This window comes from Ischnura elegans, chromosome 5 (genome assembly GCF_921293095.1).
Source record: "Ischnura elegans chromosome 5, ioIscEleg1.1, whole genome shotgun sequence".
Classification (NCBI taxonomy): domain Eukaryota; kingdom Metazoa; phylum Arthropoda; class Insecta; order Odonata; family Coenagrionidae; genus Ischnura; species Ischnura elegans.
The window spans coordinates 15,759,794-15,780,877 of record NC_060250.1 but is presented as its reverse complement, the minus strand read 5'-3'; the positions used below and the strand labels follow the sequence as shown (position 1 = coordinate 15,780,877).

At 38.7% G+C, this 21,084-nt stretch overlaps 1 protein-coding gene across 1 annotated transcript in view; it reads left to right on the top strand.

The window, feature by feature from the left end:
- Positions 1-21,084, top strand: part of LOC124159623 (hemicentin-2-like) — a 39,953-nt gene that overhangs the window by 16,015 nt on the left and 2,854 nt on the right. Inside the window, exons 3-10 of the mRNA XM_046535542.1 lie at positions 878-1,107; positions 9,070-9,189; positions 10,187-10,625; positions 11,154-11,383; positions 13,935-14,004; positions 14,474-14,621; positions 17,663-17,790; positions 19,617-19,751. Of these exons, the coding sequence (XP_046391498.1) occupies positions 878-1,107; positions 9,070-9,189; positions 10,187-10,625; positions 11,154-11,383; positions 13,935-14,004; positions 14,474-14,621; positions 17,663-17,790; positions 19,617-19,751 (1,500 nt within the window). The remainder of the gene's footprint in view (positions 1-877; positions 1,108-9,069; positions 9,190-10,186; positions 10,626-11,153; positions 11,384-13,934; positions 14,005-14,473; positions 14,622-17,662; positions 17,791-19,616; positions 19,752-21,084) is intronic.

Below are 21,084 nucleotides of genomic sequence, written 5' to 3'. Positions count from 1 at the left end.
GGACTATACCGGACAAGGTGGCATGGACTGCTGAGCATATTATGCGACAAGCAGTCCAGGTCGTGCGCATAGCACCACAGCCGGAGAGCAAAGCCCGAACTTTGAACACGAGAGGTGTTCGCTCTAGACTTATTTAAGTTAATAATTTAAAATTATAATAATAAATATTTAATAAAATAATACTTAAATAGCACTTAAACAATATCTTCTGTTAAAACTTGTGCGTCGAAGTTTAAAAATTTGATTGAAAAACTAATTTTTTTGGTCAAAGTGTTTCTTTAGGTGAAGAGACTTCACTCATGATAAGTATTACTGTTAAGACCTTTATATGCCAATTATCTGCCTATTTTTCATAGATAAGTGAGCATAATTTGATGTCCAATGACATCGTCACTGAGCCTAAATGTTCTACCCACAGTATTTCTGGCTCACAAATAATTTTTACATTGCAGACAAAGACGACATTGACTGCAACACCTCAGAATTTTCCCTAACTCTGGTTTGAATTTGATGTCAGTCATTCTTATGACAAAAATCTTTTCAACTTTTCCTCAAATATTTTGGATGAGAAATGTATATTTCAACAAGAGTGAACGTAATAGATGAAGGAAAATTTAAACATGACTCTTAAACGTAAGCCCTTTCATATTCCAATTTTGCATCATTGTTTTCAATTATCCTCAGTGCAAATTAGTTTCTAGGAAGAGAAATAAGTACCTAAGGTGTTGGCCGAAGCACTGTCTTACATCATATTGAAATCAAGTTCTAAAAGTCACTTAATGCAATTTTAAAGAAAAAAAAAGGGTGATGAAATATTTAATTGGCAGCATTTATGAAAAAGAGTTCTTTTAATTGTGATCATGATATCGTTTCTCAGAAATTCCAGCAATGACTATAACAGAGAATCCAGATGTGTTTGTCAACGCCCTGAATAATTTGAGAGCTGACGGAGGAGGTGATTGTCCTGAAAGGGCTTGTGCCGGCATCCTTAATGCACTCCGAACAGCACACCCCCAATCCTACCTCTATGTTTTCACCGATGCGCCAGCAAAGGATTATCAAGTATATGATAAAATTCTGGAAGTCAATCAACGAAAACGCTCACAGGTTAGTAGTCAATTCAATGAAACACACTTTCTATGCTGCTTAAAATAAAACTAAACTCAAATATATACACGGAGGATGCCATTTGCCATGAAAACATAATTGTTACATAAATGAGACATTTCAATATTTCCTTAGGAATTATTCAAACACATCGTGTTTGTTTAGTGTTTTGTTGTTACAACAACATCATATAGTACAACGAAACGCATCGTTTTCGAATAAATCCTGTCTCATTTAACTAATATTAAGAATTTCCACCAAATCATGCCGCATGTTATACACGATAAAACATCTCTGCCTTTCTTCAGGGTTATCTTCCGCGTCTGCTTGTTTGTGGACAACTGTTTCGCTGGCTATCCTGCCAGCGTCTTCCGGTCGAAGGTGTCGGCTGTCGGTTTCTGCCTCACTTATATGCCGTAGGCTGGATGGGAGCTGCACTGTGATTGGCTGTCTGACTGGGCACTTCTCTCTGATTGGCTCTCTCTTTGATGACTACACTTATATTAGCCGATACTTCCCAAGACAAATCAGGGAAGCATTAGAAATTCAAAAAACACCATTGAATTTAAATAGAGAAGATGGATACTTCCTTCGCAGCGCCTGGTAAAGAGTCATCAAAGAGAGAGCCAATCAGAGAGAAGCGCTCAGTCCAACAGCCAATCACAGTGCAGCTCCCATCCAGCCTAGGGTATATACCTGAGGCAGAAACCAACTGCCGACACCTTCGTCCTGAAGACGCTGGCAGGATAGCCAGCGAAACTGTTGTCTATATAAACAAGCTGATGCGGAAGATAACCCTGAAGAAATGCAGAGATCAAATCATCGCCGCAGAAACCTACGTTCAAGCAAGATAAAACATATTTGGCTAAGTTAACATTCAAACCCAGATCTCTTCTAAGGCGAATCTCAGACTGGTTTTTACTGAACAAGGTGTTGGCGTCTCAAATCTTCACGATGGCACAGGTCGTGCCTTACCCAATGTCAGATAAATAAACCCTATATTTTGTCACTGTTCCACAATGGATATACATATTTCAAAGAACATCCTGAAACAAGTAGCTTTGTATGTACATAGTGTGGCATCCCACCCCCGACTCGCCCGGATACCACAATAGAACCGGGGGGAGACGTCGCACAAAAATAAAATAAAATACAAATCCGCGAAGATCCCTCCCGCATAGGACCTACGGGACAAAACTATGCCACTCACTTCTCATAATTTACATAAAATAAAGAAAATATTCCCCTTCTGTGAAGATGATTGCGGGTGGGGGGTTCCCGATTCAAACTGATGGGTGACGTTCGGGCGCTGATGCACTCGTCCAACACGCATTTACGGGAAGGAAATCAGACGGGGCGAAAGGAAGGACGAAGGATATTTTCAATGGGGTGACCCGTAGAGGAATCAGAACAAAAACACTCTCTCAAACACTTTCAATTAAACAAAATATAATTCACACAAATAAGGTTGCATATGACAAAAAAAACAAAAGGAACCCTCTTATACGTTAATGAAATATGAATTGGTGAAAGCCACTTATGAAACATCGATGATAAATTAAAATAAAAAACAATATAACTTGGTTTCTAGATGAAAATCAATATAGAAAATGATGATAACAAAGTAAAGTTCGGTGGTGAACACGTAAATATGATACAAATTCAATGATTTCTTGACTGGGGAGGTAAATGATAGTCCATCCCGTCTCTTGTAAATTTGGGGTGCGAACGTTAATTGTACTTGGTGACTGATTTCACTTTCACTAATGTAATGGGTGCGTTCCGTGACTGTTTGTCTTAACTTGGCTTGGCAGGAGACACAAGGGGGCTTTGGGGGGGGGATAGCTGCAATCTTACTTTATCGTAGTCCGAGTCTGGACCAGGTTGGATCCAACACTCTCTCGTTCCATTTACTGCACTCCTTTCTCCCTTGTTGGAGGAAGCTGCATCCGGAACGGAGATAATGCATCCTCTTCAGCTGGTCCTTTGCTCCTTCGGACGGGGGGGGGGGATTCTTCCGGATCAATCTTTCTGGAAACGCTTGGGCCCCTTGTCTCCTCCTGCCGTGCGTCGCACTGATTTTGGGCATAGGCTCCGCCCGACAGTCACTTAGGAATTCTCCCGTTCTCTTTCGTGCACCACCTTTTTATCATACCTCAACTAGGGGTGGGGGTAATGCACAATGAAGGGAGGGAGGAGTAATACACCACTCATTCAGGGAAAACCCGAGCTCCCCTCCTCCCACACACACACACTCACACACAACCATACAAAAATCGACGGAAAACACATTCATCCCCTCTGACTCAACCCACGCCTTCCTCCACGGGCCATGGTTTGGGGTTGGGGTTTTGGAAAGGTCGTGGAACGAGTGGGTAAACAGGTAGGGAAGAAAATGCGCCGAGTAAAATGTATTGTAATGGGGCTTGAACCATTACAATAGTCACATGCACCGGTTCGAATCTCGACTAAGCCAAATATTTTTACACAGCAAATATCATCCTTGGTGCATGTAACTTTGCACCTGTGTGCATGGCTTTATACAAAGTTACTTTTTTTAATGCAGAAATTTAGAAAATTATAAATAAATTTATCTTACAAGTTTTTGATGATGATGATGATTGCAAGCCAATCGAGACACATGTGGTAAAGATGTAAAACAAAATTAAGTGGGCATTATGATATCCCTTTCCCTTGGGCAACAACCTTGTTGCGGTGGAAAGGTTTGCGCGTTCCTATGACCCCTAGAGCTGCACTGGCGGGATTAATTCTAAATTATTCCTGGTAGGGCCACCCATACCAGATAGGTCGAAGGGTAGGAGCCAGATGAAAGGTAGTCCACGTGATGGTGTCACGTGAAGAACACTGTTGGAATGGAAGTGGGAAACCCTACCAACTATCTCTTCCCTGAAAACATGGAGTACAGCCAAATGAGGCTCGAAATCTCATTGAACGAGACCCGTCCACAAAGAGTGAGTGTCCGTCACGGCAGTGAGGTCGGCAAGGTCCTCAGGGTCATCAACATGCCAAATCCTTGCAGAGACTTATCATCATCAGCAGCAGCAATGAAGAGAGAAGGAAAGAAGACCAAGAAGATGGAGAAGAAGAAGTCAGCTATAAATGTAGGGACGTGGAATGTGAGGACTATGATGAAGGCGGGGAAGTTAGAAAATATCAAAAGGGAAATGGAGAAAGGGAGGATGGATATCTCAAGATTATGCGAGGTGAGGTGGAGGGATGGTGGGGACTACTGGAGTGATGGTTATAGGGTTATTTATAGTGGTGGGGAGGAAAGCCAGCGAGGGGTAGCTTTAGTATTAAACGGGAAGATGGGTAAGCGTGTGGTAGACCAGGTAAGCAATAGGATTCTGGTGGTAGAAATTGAGGCGCGGCCCACCAACCTTGTGGTGGTCCAAGTTTACATGCCCACTAGCAATCATAGGGAGGAAGAAGTAGATGACGTATATGAACAGCTCGAGGAAATAATTAGAGACGCACCGGGTAAGAAAAATCTGGTAGTGATGGGGGACTGGAATGCCTCAGTCGGGGAAGGGAGGGATGGACACGAAATAGGAGATTTTGGACTAGGAATACTGAACAACAGAGGAGAGAAAGCAGCAGAATTTTGCAAGAGAAACAAATTATTCATCACAAACACGTTTCAATCATCATAAAGGGCGAAGGTACGTATGGAAAAGTCCAGGGAATGTGTGGAGATGTCAAATAGACTACATTATGGTAAGACAGAAGTTTAACCCCATGTGCTGTAACGACGAGTCTAGCTTGTCATGAACTTCCTAGGTCAAATTGCGCAATGACGAGTACCTATATATTATGTTGTATACAATAGGAAATAATAATCACTTATGATTACAAACCACAAGATATCATTTCATTAGCTACCATTTTATTTCAAAAGAACCACAGAAAATATAAAATAGAGGATGGGATCACGATATTCATAAAATAAATTTATTGAAATGGAAGGGGTTAAAACATACTAATAAGAAAATGTGGATCACAACTGGACAAATGTAGAGTTGCTTTTTTTAATTGGGTGATTTATGACATTTAAGACGTTGTGAACTTTTGAAAGGATGGAAGAGAGAGGCAGTGTGAACTTAGGGCTGAGGAAGAGAATGGTGAAATGCTATGAGTGGAGTGCTGAGAGTCCTGTGAATGTGAAACGTGGACCTTGGGAAGAAGAGATTGGGAGAGGATAAATGCTTTTGAAATGTAGGAGTGGAGAAGGCTGGAGAGAGTGAAATGTGAGGATAAAGCATGAATATTACTATAGAGGATCCTCAAGTCGGCCTCACAATGTGTTGTCGCCCACCGCGCATTTAAATGGGCTTACAGAAGTCGCCACTCGCGTCGCTGACGGACAAATTGATCCGAGTTTCACGGGGAAATGAGGTATGATTAGGGGTGTCAACCTAAATTTACGTTCATGATGATGTTATACATGAAATTCATAACTCTTTAATGCTATTCCTCGCAATTACAAACATTAAACCGAAAAATATAGGATAAAACTGGATCGCATTGAACTCATCACCGCACTGCGGTCATTTTTGAAAGCCGATTAAAATGCGACCAAAGAGGCAACAGAAATGAACCTTCTGTGGGATGGAATTGGGCCTCCTCTTTGCAAACTCCTAGGGATAAAGGGAGGAATAATAAGGTGCTGAAAAGAGTTGGGGAGGAAAGAACATTACTGAGAACTAGGGATAGTCGGATCGGATACCTCGGATCCAAATATCCACAGATATTGCCCTTCATCGGATACATCAAATCCAAAGTCGCAGAAGACATCGGATCTGGATCCGAAATTTTAAATAATAGCTTAAGTGAATTCAACGGAAGTGCTAAATCCAACTCACTATACTGAAGCATTTTCGGGTGAAACACAAGTCGGTATGCGATGAGAAAGTGACAAAATTCGGGGGAAATGTGCGTGAGGAAAATTTGAATTCAGTCGATGGCGGGTAGCCAGGAATTTTGTTAGGGGGGGTCCAAAACCTCGGGGGAAAACTTTTAAACAACAGGGTACAAAGTAGAGGGTTTCAAACTAATTTTAACACCCTTCATTATAAAAAAAACTTTTTCAAAGAATACCATTTTAAATTCATGTTTTCTCAATATTTTGTTTCCTTTTATGAAGAAAGTCATTGTGTTTTTATATTTCGGGGGGTCCAGACCCCCCCAGACCACCCCCTCGCTATGCCACTGCTCGGTGGTTTATCCAAAGATTTTTCCTATTTCATTTCCAAACCCAAGCGTAACAGTTTAGGTCCTGAGCATGTAAAGATGTTTTTAAAAAACAACTTGAAAGTCTATATTAATGATTTTTAATTTATAAAAATATTAAAATGTGTATGAAAATCTAAAAAGCATTCCCTTGATTGTTTGTACCCAGAATAAACTTGAATAATTACTTCATTTTCATAGCAGAAATTTGAAAATGCATTTGGATCCGAAAATATAAGATCCGTGAGATCCGGCTCCGAAAATCAAGGATGCGAAAGAAATCCTGGATCCGTCCATCCCTACTGTGAGAACTGTAATGAAGAGAAGAGGGAAATGATAGAGGATGTTTTGGGGGGAGAAGGGGAGTTTTGGATGCAGCAGTCGAGCGAACAGGGGAAGGAATAGAAAAGGAAGATGGAGGCTGATGATGACAGATGCGGTGAGGTTGAGAAGAAGCTATAAGAGGGAAACTAAAGAGGAGACCTTGGACAGAATGAGTAGGAGACGACTTTGGTGCTTGGGACAGCTGCCAGTGGAGGACAGCTGATGATGGTGATGACCTTTCGATATAGATTTGTGAAAATTCGCACAGAATTTCATGACAACATCGTAGAAACAGCATCACCTATTAACACTGTGAGTGCCGGCCACTAATTTCAAAGCCCTACTGAAAAATCCAGCCATTTTTACTAAATTTGCAAATTTTTTTTAAACATTAGCATCAAAAATATATTTATATCGATGTGTATTTTAATAAAATTGGACTTTGCTCTTCTTTATGAATGAGTTGAATAACATTTATTGTTAACTTTTAAATATATATTTTAATAATGAAAACCTAATGATTTTGAAAAATAAAAAAGTTGCAACAAATGATGTACCGCTATAAAATGCATAATACCTTTTTCTTTACGCTCAATTTGAACTATTTAAACCGTGGAAATCATACAGCATAGGCATTGTTCCAAGCAAATCATTCAAAATCCTGGGTGACAAAAAGGGTCACTGCACCCTCAACGAACGGTTCTTTCCTCCAAAGAATTTTCGCACAAAGTAGGCTGAGAAAAGGGTGCCGGTAGATACAGAGGACTTTTCGTCCTCAAGACATTAAAAGAACCCTTTTTCCATCGAGCAGTTGATTTTTGAAATAACAGAACCACTAAGCAGTAAACTGGAAAAGTACCACAGGCAAAATATTACGGCTTCATGTATACAATGCCAATAAAATAACAGGACGTAATTTTACGTCCATGGCAATCTTCAGAAAGATTAACAGGATGTAATATTACACCCATGGCACGCAAAGTGTTGAGTCTTTTTCGAATAAAATTGTGAGTTTGAAGGAATTTGTAGATCTTCATGTAGAATTTAGATGAAGGTGAAGTGTTCCTGAGGAGAGGAGGTCGGAATTAACAACCATGTAGTCCATTTATATATAAGTTTTATTGCTGTCGTATCGTACGTAACACTCACAACCGACACAGTACCGTTACAACATGGCGCCCACTCTCTCACGCTAGAGAAATCACATACATACATCTCAAATACTCTCGACCAGTGGTGACTTATAAAAAACAATAGACACACACACATTTAAATAGACTTCAGAAGGCAAATGCATTCAACATGAGAAGGGTTACCTACTGAAGCAAAAATTTATTTTTAGAATGAGGTACAGCAAATTAGCCAGAGAAGTATATATGTATATTTAATTTGGAATTGACGGAAAGAATATTTTTTTCACTCTTCACTTTAAAAATCAATTCCCAGTGAGAAATGGGTGGTGGAATCCACGTGGAACCCACGTGGAATCCACGTTGAGTGGTGGATATTTGGTGGTGGTGGATATTGAGTGGTTGGACCCACGTGGAATCCACGTTGATTTCAAGTGGATTTGTGGTGATTATCATAAAATGTTAAACAGAATTTCTAATTTGTGGAGCTTAACTCTCTGGTGACATTGCGTCATTTATCATCCTGAAACCACGCTATAGTTATGTGAAAATGTATCGCACATTCTATTTTTATATAATTCGTGGAAAGGCAGCCATGAGAGCACATGAAACATCGTGGACACATATATAGAAGGTTTAGATATAGTGTGGTTGAGGTTTTAATGGTTTTAGGACAGCACCTACTGCTGTTTTAATTTTTCCACCAAATTTCCACGTGGGTTCCACGTTGATTCCACGACCAAAAACACGTGGTATCCACGTTAATTCTCCACGTGGGTTCCACGTGGATTCCACCACCCATTTCTCACTGGGTTTGGGGTTACCTCGTGCAGATCCCTAAGGAATCCAAAAGATGGGACTACAATGGACAGATTTTATGCTGGAAAATATCACTATCTCAAAAGTTCTACATCAGGCCATATATTACATGTAAATAATCTGAAACAAAAAATTCCCAGATAACATGGCTGTAAACAACATCTGCATAATGCATAGATAAATTTTTAATATACATAATTTAATATTGAACTGGATACAATATCCAGCATTTCAAGGAATATTGAAGCACTTAAAAACGGCTCAGCATTGCTCAATGCTGTCGTGGAATCGGATTCAAAGGATTACTATTCACTGGAAATGAATTCATAAATTACTACATATTCACTTGACACCATTCATGATAACTTTTTGTGAAAAGCCACAAAATGCAAATTTCTATCCATGACCTGAACAATTCTTTCCTTTCGTACTTGTATAGGTCACTTTTATACTCAGTGGACTGTGCAGACATAATGAGGAGTCCAAAACAGTATATGACCGCATTGCTGGTGAAAGTGGAGGTCAAGTTTTCTCTGTGACCAAGCATGACATAAAAACGGTAAGATAATATACACAAGATGCCACTTGAGTATTTAACATCCTTTCATTGTTGTCCACTATTAACCCTTTCCTGCTGGCCCCTGCAATAGAAAAATGTTTTCTGTGCTACAATTAAGTAGCATAAGAATATTTTAAACCTCTCAGGGCAGAGTTCTTTTTTGGGGTGGAGTTACCTTGGCATTCTTGTCCCTCCGATTTGGGACCCAACTCAACAGGGTGCCCGGCCATTACCCTGGCCACTGGACTAGACCCTCTAACCCTGAGCACGAATACATGGTCAATTCATTGCAATACCAACATTTTTTTTACCAAATATTGCATTTGATTTCCAATAATTTTCTCTTCTAAAAGAATTACAAACATTTTTTTAAGCATTGTGGAATTTTAAACGGATTTCTATTGTTAATAACAACAAAGTTAGTGAATACAAGACACTGTAAGTCCAGAAGCCCGTTATTTTTAACGCTTATATTTTGTTTAAAAGTTGCTTACGCACAGAACAAAACTAAGAATTCATTACAAAGTATGAAAAAATTGTAGGATGCAACAAAATATATCATTGAAAAACCAATGGCAACAGAACCGCTTTACAACAGATTTCTGCGGTGAGGATGACTCTAAATGAGTGTGAGGGTTGGGCTTAATTGCCGAGGAGTGGCCCTAAGGTCTCATTTCAAGCTGGGACTAAGCTGGGTCTCATGAATGCATCCGATAATTGCTACCTCAGCGGTTACTTTCCTTCCCTCACGTCCTGTCATTTGCATTGAAAAATCCACAACAGCTATACCTGATGTCAGGTCTTCTGCATATGAAAATGCCCATTGGCTCCACCCAACATTCGGCACAAAAGGGTTAGTTATTTAATGATTGAACTATTTTCAGAATGCATGTAATATCATAAGGTATTACGTAAATACTCATGATAAACCTAACAAGAGAATTGGTTATTAAATTTTCAATTTCATTCAATGAGTAAGTTTTCACATTGATTTCAGGTACTTGACTTTGTACGAGATACGCTACGAGGAGGAGATGAAACTATTTACTCTGTTCGGCGACCTACACCTATTTCAAAGGAGCCGCACTCAGAATTGTTCAATATGACAGTTGAGATTGGCCTGGAGGAATTAAGAATAACATTGACCGGCAACAAACCAGCTGTGATTGTTTTTAACCCATTGGGTGTGATAATAAAAAACTTTGTCACCATTCTCACGCTCCCGAATGTGATTGTGGTTGGTATTCTGAACCCAGAACCAGCTGGCGTGTGGAGTGTGAGAGTGACGATTCAACCGAAGACAAGTCAATTGGCAACAATTCCCAACGGTTTTGCACTTCAAGTACGAGCCACAGGGGTCTCTTATAAAATTCTACAGGGATTCTCGATTCAACCATCTCAGAGTTTGCAAGAAACAGCGAATCGACCACTTGAAGGTAAATGAGCAGAAAGCAAAGTCTTCCAAGTATAAGTTAATTAATTCATAAAGTAATGCAATTTTATTGCTATTGCAACGATCATTCAGAAAATAAGTTCCGTTTCGGTCTGTAGGTTGCTAGGGTAATTTTTTGCTAAATATGACACAAAAGAAGGGGACCTAAATTGAATTAAATTTGATCGGCTGTAGTAATGTTTAAAACCTGGTCACAGTAAGCCATTGAAATGGAAGCTGTGACGTCGCATCCCACCACCATGACACTTGTTCCGTCTCAAGCTTTTCTGCAAGGTGTGACTTAATTTTGTCATGCCCATGGGTCCTAATTGGTTGGAATTCATCAACAGCATGTTTCCTTGTAAGGAGAGGGTGTGATGAGAGGTTCTTGAATTTCAGTCGGGAAGACATTCACTCAAGAAAAGTGGTAGAGGCTGACCCTTGCTTGTTTTGGACCAACTGGGATGTTCCCCCCACTGCCAGGTGATTATTTTTAATAGGTATCTCACTCTTTGATTATTATTCTTTCCAGGTACTAAAAACTACTTGCTGGTTGCAATCAAACCCCTACAGAAGAGTGAAGAACAGAAAATCAGTTTGGAGAAGTATACGTGGGACTATGTTGACATTCGGAAGCTGGATGGAGAAATTTACTCCACCCAAGCATTGAAGCCTCTTCCGAGAACAGAAGATGATGAAACTCAAACTCTAAGTTTCCTCGCTGGTCCCTTTGAGATCCCTCTAGACCTTTTCACCCTCGCGGTAAGTTACTCATGTAAGAACAACTTAAGAGATGGATCTGCAGTACTTGTCGATAGTGTAATTTCAGTGGATGGGTCAGTTCTATTTTAGTGTCAGTTCCAATTCCGGTTGGGCTCCTGGCATCAGCTCTGGGCCTCATGAAGTGTTTCATTTATAAATGCATATTCAAAAGCTGATGCTTCTAGAGAAGAGAATGGAGAAGAACAAACAGACTTTCATAGCATTTGTCGATTTAGATGAGGCATTTGATAACGTGGAATGGAATTCAATACATACTTAGAATTCTGACAGAAATCGGAGTGCTCTACAATGATCACAGAATTATTCACAATTTGTATAGAAACCAAGTAGCTATGACAAAATGTGGACCCATCTGAGCAGGAGCAAGAATAGGAAAACGAGTTAGACAAGGATGTGCACTGTCCCCCGTAATTTTTAATGTTTACATAGAGAAAGCCATCAATGAAATCACGGAGAAGGCTTTGGGTGTCAATATCCACAGAGAAAAAAATTAGTATGCTGCTATTTGTGGACACAATAGCAGTCATAGCGGAGACAGAAAAGGATTTGAAGAAGACTTTGACAAATATGGAAAGAATAATGGCCAAATATCAGCTGAAAATCAACAAAAAGAAGACTAAGATATTACATAGTATGCAGCAAAATAGAGGAGGCTAAGACAAACATTAACCTAGGAAAGCACAAGCTTGAAGAGGTGAAAGAGTTTTCTTACCTAGGAAGCCGAATTACGAGATATGGATGGAGCAAGAAAGATATAGTGAGTAGAATAGTGCAGGCGAAAAGGGCTATCTACAAAAAGAAGAATGGCCTCACAGCTGAGAGTACAAGCATAGAAGTAAAGAAAAAATTCATCAGATGCTACATATAGAGCATGTTTCTCTATGGAAACGAGGATTGGACGTTGACAGCAGCAGAGAAGTCAAGAGTGGAAGCATTCGAAATGTGGTGCTACCAAAGAATGATGAAGATAAAATGGATCGACTGTGTGAGTAATGAGGAAGTGCTAAGAAGAGTAGAAGAAAGGAGAAGCCTTCTAAAAACCCTAAACAGAAGACGGGACAACTTGGTTGACGACATGATGGTCTGATGAAAACAATTGTGGAAGGACAGGTGGAAGGGAAGAAGGGTGAGAGGTGGCCCCGAATGAGTTACACAGGGCAGGTTATAAAAGATGCAAAAGGGAAGAAATACGTCGCTATGAAAAGGCAAGTGGATAGGAGAGAGGAGTGGAGAGCTGCGTCAAACCAATCTCAGGGCTGTTGACTGATGATGATGATTCAAAAGGTATCAATGAGGCTATTATGAAAGTTGCAAACAATTACAAATCATTTTACACATATCTTGCAAGTGTTAAGATTCACACATTCTCTTTACTGAAAGCGTGTAACATAAATTGGACTCTGGTAAAGTTTTTAAATTTGGTGTTTATCAAATTACTTTGGTAATGTGAGAAGGTAAGGATAAAGAAACACACCCCAGCTAGCACAGATTAAGCCTCATCCCTAAATACGAGGATAGTACACATATATGCCGTGACAAAGCCTATTTGGATGCAAAGACAAGTATAAAGAAGCCACACCATTTTTTGCGATAAATGGGAGATGAATTTCTACATTTTTGGAGATACACCTACTTCACTTTTGTAAAATTTAATAGGCAATTAAAGTCTTTTCTTCTTGAGAATGCATTATATAGCATTGCTGATTATTATGAACTGTAAATTTTTAGGTATGTACGTATGTCATGTGTTAGCTTTGTGTTTTTTTTAATGTAATGATTATTTATGTTTCTCTCTAATTTAATGAGATATTTTTTAATTGGTGCCTTCCAATGTCTCCAAGACCAGTGGCGCAGCGAGGGAGGGGGGTTTTGGGGGTTAAACCCCCCCCCCCAAAGCTCGGAGAAATTTTTAAGTTTAATCCATTTTACTTAATTGGATTGATATTACTACCTACTAGAATAGTGTAATAATTAATAAGTTATCCCTCAGAAAGCCGTAAAACTCACCACTTTGAACCGTTTATCTTAAAATTGCACAATTTATTAATCTCGCACCTTCCACTTATCCTGGTGGGTATTCCATACCCCCACACACCCCGGTATTAGTTGCACCTAAACACCCCCACCAGCCTTAATTTCTAGCTGAGCCACTGTCCAAGATCATAAGGAAATAAAGACTATACGTATTATTAATTATTATTATTAACTCTTTTTGAATTTATTGGGAGGTAACTCCTGGCTATGTGCCCGACCATAATAAATATGATTTTTTTAGTAATTGTATTAACTATTAATGACAATAGCCACTTATTTTTTCACCGAAGCACTAAATTTCACAGAGAATAAAAGGTTAAAAAGCACTGTCAAAAGCCACTTTCTAGTTAATCAGAAATGGTAGATTGTAAGCAATTGATTGTGCGCAATGATGCATATTGGTGTGTATGTATACTACTACATATGACATTTTCAGATAATCTTAAATCAATGATACCTACGATTAAGAAAAATAATGAAACTTATTTCTTCCTAGTTCCATGGATTTGATGAAAATGGTAATCCAATATCAAGGATGCCCCTCAATGCCATTAGTCCAGCACCAAGTAAGTACTCACTCTGGTACATATTAGCATATTAAAAATTGGAGCATTATGTAAATACAAAAAAAATAAGCCTTAAACATAAATGCTGATAAATTGTGAGTTCTTATGCATGAGTTCCCTTCTCTTTCAATTGAAGAGGAATCATATTAATTTAGATATGTTTATTATATTCTGCAAATCAAGAGACAATATTCCTTGTAGTCTATAAAGGACATACAGTTTACTCCTCATTCTATGCAATTGAGATACATAGTAAAAATAGGGAAATTCATGCTGTGCAAAGTTCAGCTCATAAATTAATCTATTTGCACATGATTACATGTTCAATTGCCATTAAATAAATTTACTCAATTCCCTCACATTCCCAAGAACAGCTTGATATAATAGAGAAAGATACCATAAATTAGCAATTTTCATGGGATATACCTAGTTACTCCCAAAAGAATATAATAACAATAGTATTTCCCAGTTTCACCTCCTTATGTGACGATGGAGCCGGAGCTAGAGGCAATGCTTGGAGAACCACTGTCATTACACTGTGCAGTTGAGAGTTTAACACCTTTCACATTGGATTGGTACAAAAACGGGGACTTCTTCCTTGGAAATTTATCGTACGAGTAAGTGCTAAAGTTATTTTATTGAGTGTGATATAATGAAGAAGCTTAAAAATGTACTTTTATGTTTCCCATAAAATCACTCAACACAAATATGAATGTGAAATAATTCGTATATGCAGGGTAGCTTTTGAAGTTCTATATCTGTTTCCTAACACTTTGCTTCATTAGAGTACAGTCTATTTCAAATCTTCATTCATCACCTGCCATAGTCCATATAGGTACATACCTATATCCTCTTCGCATGTGATTCTCGGATCACCTTCGTCCTTGACCAGTCGCATCTCTGGTCATCCGACAGGGCGTTAAATGAGCAGGCAAAGGTGCATATGGTGATGGTAAACCGACGTTCGTAGAATATCTTTCTGTTAAAAAAAAATATGATCTGCAAGCACTATAAAGCTTAATAGGAAGGGCCAGGTTTGCAGAAGGCAGAGTGAGATGGTTTCACACTGTTAATTCACAGAGCACAGGTACATTCCCTCCCTACGACATACAACGTAAGACTCCACATGCATTTGCCCTCCAATAAGCTGCCTCCCGTGTCACGTCCGTCTCGTGTATCCTAGCATCAATGCCATAATTCCGATGATTTTGCATCCAATGTTTTTTTTAAAATATCGCGGAAAACATTAAGCGAGAGTGAAAAATCATGCACAGATAATATGCAACGCGGATAAACCGCAGCCGGATAATCGGGAGTCTGCTGTATTAAGAAATACTACAAACACTTCAATTTAAAGCAAGGAAACTAATGCTGTGTAACATAACATAAACAAGCCACCATATTGTTTTTATATAATTTAAAACTGACAATGGTAGTGAGGGATTGTTGTGAAGGAAAAGTGGAGTTGTGTATAGAGAGTTGAAGGAGGCAGACGTGTTTAAAGGAAGGATCGGGATAAGGACTAAGAAAGGTGGCGATGTAGCAGAGAAAGGAAGAGAAAGCAGAGAAGGGGAGGCGCCTACGAGAGGAGAAGAGAGTGGGAGGAGAGGACTATAGCAGAACTCAGGATCCACGCTGATGCAGTTCATGGCGGTGGTTCAGAAGAGTGGTGGTGGTAGATATAAATGGAATTGTGATATCATGGTGGCTTTTGATGTTGGTTTTATGCTCTAAGTTTGAAAATATAGAGTTTGTTACGAATTGTATTGGAATTATTTGTTTATAAAGAAGAGAGAAGATTTTAAAAAAGTTACATTTTATGCACAACATGGGCAGAACAATGAACACAAACAATATGAATTACATTACCATGTAACCTTTGCGAGGAATATCCTGGATTTTTTAAATCAGCCCACAAGCCTCTACAGCTCTCTCATGTATTTTGTCCAGAGAAAGAATTGGTCTATCTGAATCCTTCTTCCTTTGAAAATTCTGGAGCATATTGTGTTTGCTATGGTATTGTCTTTGTCTTTGTTTGACTATTGTCTTTGCTTGACTATTATCTTTGCTTGACTATTATCTTTGCTTGACTGCAGAGCAATAAGTTTACTTCCCTCTAATCCATCCTTGCAGTGGCGGCTGGTGGTAATTTATCTAGGGTGTGCATTAGAGCAGATATAGGATGATTTAATTATATTATGTTAATCCTAATCCATGAGCATCATATTTCGTCGTAATAGAATACATAGCAAGCAAAACATATCACTGGTACACTCTACCCTTAAAATTGCATGAACAGAAATAATATTAGCATGTGTGAAAATAATTATTCTCAACACACCTTTACAAGTGACGGTAGTTGAAATTCATTCTCTTTTCCTTACACCCTATGAGGAAGTAGTGTAGAAAACGGCTATACAGATGGCTCTGTAGACGGACTAGGATCCTGGGTGCAGGTAGTGTAGGTGGCGGCTACACCACTACACTACCTGCTAGTCAGTCACCAAAATTATGCGCATTCGCATGGTTTTGAGTCTGCTCCCATCGCCCCTTTGAACAGCACATACCCCTCCGCTTACCTCGTCCCGCCAGAGCACCCTCAAGCGATCGCACAGACCAAAAATGCACCCGGCATGATGCCACGGGATTGCACACTTGTAGAGCGGTGAATTCGAAAAGGAGATAGCTGTAGCGTTCGGAGGCTCATGTTTCTTGCATATGCAGACAGTACTTTTATCCTTCGCGTTGCAAAGGAATAGTTTTCTTTTATAATTTATTCATCTTTGGGTGTGCACTTGCTAACATGCGTATACGCACGCGCCGCCACTGCATCCTTGGCACACCAGAAAGATGCCAAAGAAATTGATCAACTTTCCTCAGAAAGTTGAAAATTCCTCCACAAATTATCCTCATAATGGCGGAGATAAAATTGATAGAAGAGATGATAAAAGAATTAGGAATGTGAAGACATGATAGTGAGATGACGGAGAATGGAAGGAAAGGAATCAGGTTAATAGTTTATAGTGGGTAAAAGGTTAGAAAAGGAAATAGACAGGGAAGATAACCATGGCAGAACATGCAGACAAAGACATTTGGCAACACGGCTGACTTACAAAGCATACACCACTGAGGTCTGAAAGAAACTGAATTTTGCAGAGGCTAGGCCTATCACATTCTATAACTTTTTCAAGAAGCCACAAAAAAAGTTGGTTTCAGAAAATCAAAGAGTTCATCTTCTCGACAGGGTTAACATTGGTAACCTCCGGTTCGATAATGTTCTGCTACAGTTCACAAGTTAAAAAATGTAAATATGTGCCCTGACCATCATGGCAGACTCGACCACCGAAAGATTGGCATTAGAAATCGATAACTGCTTGAGAAAATTCCAGTTATTCTGTCATGATCGAGTGACGCAATTTTACTTTTTCATATTTTACATTTCCATGCTTTCGAGACATTTTTAAGTTTTTCTACAATAATGCAAAAAGGAGGTAACGCATACCATATGGCAAAATTTAGATAGCTTTTATTCTTAAGTACATACATGCAATTATAAAATTTTACCAAATAATATTCATCAGTCATTATGAGCATTACTTGTATTTTTCATATATATGTACTAAATTGTACCAAAATTAATTAGACCAATTTTTTGCAGGCAAAGTCATGATGCACAGTTGATGTTACAAAGTGCAAATAAAGATGATGAGGGATTGTATACTTGCAAAGCCACTAATTCAAAAGGATCAACAGTATCTCCCATTGGTACATCATTGAAAATTATCGGTAAGCCCAATTAATTCAAATAGCATTAAAAATCAGTTGTCCTGTAAATAATACGTTTTTGAGCTCTTTCTTTAATCATGAAAGAACTTTGCATGAAGTCAAGAGGGTAAAAAGTGAGCAAATTTTTGAGAATATTTAGTGGAACTATTTGTATCAGGGCCTTAATGTTAACACCTGGGAAAGTTACGATTAACATCCATTACCATATCATATAAAGAGCTATCAACACAAATATATGATGATAACCCACTGAGATTGGATTAGTGTGATACATAGAACATTTGATTTCCATCCTGAGGAGCCTGGGTTTGACTCTCGGTGGCGGCGGAGATTTTTCAGAAGCTTCCCAGATTCTACTTAAATATCTTCCTTCAAGTACAATACTAAGTGTGACTGATGGATTAAGCTGTCGTTCCCTTGGTGTTCCTAATTAAGACCACATTCATGCTGATGCTAGGTTCCACATGCCCTACCCTCATCAGTGGCGGCTTGCCCATAAGGACTCTCGGATGCCGCCCCTCCCAAAGATTTGACAAAGGAAAAAATTAAATACCCATTCAAATATAATAATGCATCTAATTAACCAAAGTGTTTTTTCAATTACATACGTCAAAAATGTAGGAAAAACATACAAAAATAGCGTGAGAAGTTCGTATTTGTTGCCGCGGGGCGCTGCCCAGAACGTCCCAATCCATCACTATGCAGTTATATGAAGAGTGGTGGTGGTGGGGGCTGCTGGTGCTAAGACGCATCTAAGCTTGTGCCTTCTGGAAGTCTTGGGACGCCGCCCGAGAATGCACAAAGCGACTTATCTAGTGAGTTGACATCGCCGCACTGCTTGGCGGCCGTATAATCTTGTTGTTGCAGTGTTGCAGAATACCTTGTTTTGGTGACCAGTTGACTTATAATGTGTAAATTGTTTTAATATAAATAGGCCTAGTTGTAGTTGAGTTAATCGAGTTAGAGATTGTTAGTATTAGTGATTGTTTTGTGTATTAGTGGTCTCTAGATTGCCTGAAAAACTCACTAAAATACACAAAATATTCAAAAAATTTTGACCCCCCCGGTGGAGTGTGCCCCTCCCAGCATTAGACTCACGAGCCGCCACTGACCCTCATACCTTTGCCGCACATAGCAAGGAAGCTGTCAACACCTCCTCCCAATACGAATGCAACAATTTTTTTTAAACATATCCCAAGAGATGATGGAGCTGCAAATGGAAAGCAGGGATTGGACATGGTTGCACCAATATGAGAGACAATTTTTCAGCCATTGTGGTGTTTTTGTACAAATTAAAACATAAAATGAAATTACGTCAATAGATCACTATTTTCTTGGTCTCTCTCAGGCAGGATCACTCAATGAAAACTGACAACCTGGGGCTAATACATTTTTGCCTAACCCTACCAATCTTAGGATTAACAACTTCAAAATTATCATCTAAACACTTTTCTCAAAATACCTGAGTTTTCTTAGCACTCTTCAGGCACTGACGTGCTTGGGCCACCCAATTTCCCTGTACACATTACACATAATCACCACTTGCACATTAAGTCCAGGGTGCTACAGGAAATTATCTTTCCATTTTTTCTCAACTTGACCTTAGATGGATTTTAGTGCTATTATGCTCTGCATATCACTATATTTACAACCAGATCCATAATACATGATTTTAACAATATATAAAACTGCAGTAAACATACTACATACATAAATTCTTACCCGGTTCAAACATTGCCATTAATCCAAATAAGCATGTAAATAGGGCACCGAGCAAATAGTGCTCATGTTAATCATTACAATATATGTTTCCATATTTTTTTCAGTTCCACCAGTGATAGTCAGAATGAGAGCAACAAAGACAGAAATTCTAGAAAATGAAACCGTTATGCTGGAATGTGTGGTTGAAAGTGAAAATGACTATACAATTACATGGACTCTTAAACAGGAGGGAAATATTGGTGAGTGAGACCAAAAGCTAATTTATTTGTTTAATGCTTCATTTCTAAATATAAAAAATGCAATTTAATAAATGATTCAGATAACAAATTAGCTGAACATTGGTACAATGCTCTCCCTTAATTGGGGAGCTACAACAATTGTTACTGATGCTAATATTTATAATTTTTGAGGTTGACATGTAAGAACACTGAAATGAAACCTAGTTTGATTAATCACCACTGACCAAACCTAAAACATTAAGCGGAGGAATATCTAAAAGGATTCCTCCAACACCATCAAATGCTCACTTTCAAACTGGGGTGTAAAAAAAAACAGTTCATTCCATTTCATCAAACAACTCCACCGGACCTTCCCTAATTCCTTTCATAGTAGCCATATTCAGTGATCTGTATAAGCAATGGATATAAATATCAATTTGTATATAGTATTATGACAATCAACAAAGAATATTAGATGAGTAATCAAGTAAACCAAAGTTGAGTCATTTTACATTATTAGTGTATCTACGAATAACTCTATTTTTAACATAGGCACAGCATTTGAAAACACCTACTTACTACTTTTTTGAAAAGAGAATAAATAGAACTTCTTAATACTATAATAATGGCCTGTTAATGTGAAATTATAAACGAAAGTTCATTTATTTAATTAAAACTTTGTTCTTGAATATCTAAAAAAAATGCCCACGCATTTAAAAAAATATATTTTGCTCCAGTGAATTGCTTTACCTTCTGAAAATATCAGGAAGCATATGAGTGGTAAAACTCTCAAAATAATTCACAACCAATCCTCTACACTATCAAAATTTCATGTGGAGCACAACTATTCATCAACGAGCACACTATAAAAAGCCACTGCTGCGTTTCCATAAGTACATAATTGGTAATCTACAATATTTTGAGAATAAACATCATAAACAAGTAAATAACATTGCACAAATTAGCTAATGTAAGTGGAATGAATACATGGTCATCAATAAAAGATAATTATTATTGAGAGCCATTAATATTCCGAAGATATCAGAAGGAAGAAAGAACACAATTGGTGATGGGCATTGTGCAAGTGGATCAGCAAAAACGCGCAACTTCGAAAAAAGAGAGGAGCGACTCATGAGCCACAGAAAAGGAGATGCAACTCCCCCTACATATGCAACTCCCTCTTTGAGCACCACTCACTTGTTCATAAATAGTTTGATCCGAGCTCTTTACCCTTCCTTGCATTCTCCTCTATCCATTCCGTCATCTCTCTTCTGTCCTCCACACTCTCCTTCCCCTCCCCTGCCCACCTTTCCCCCTTGCCTCTCCTTTTTCCCTCTTTCCGTACACAATAACA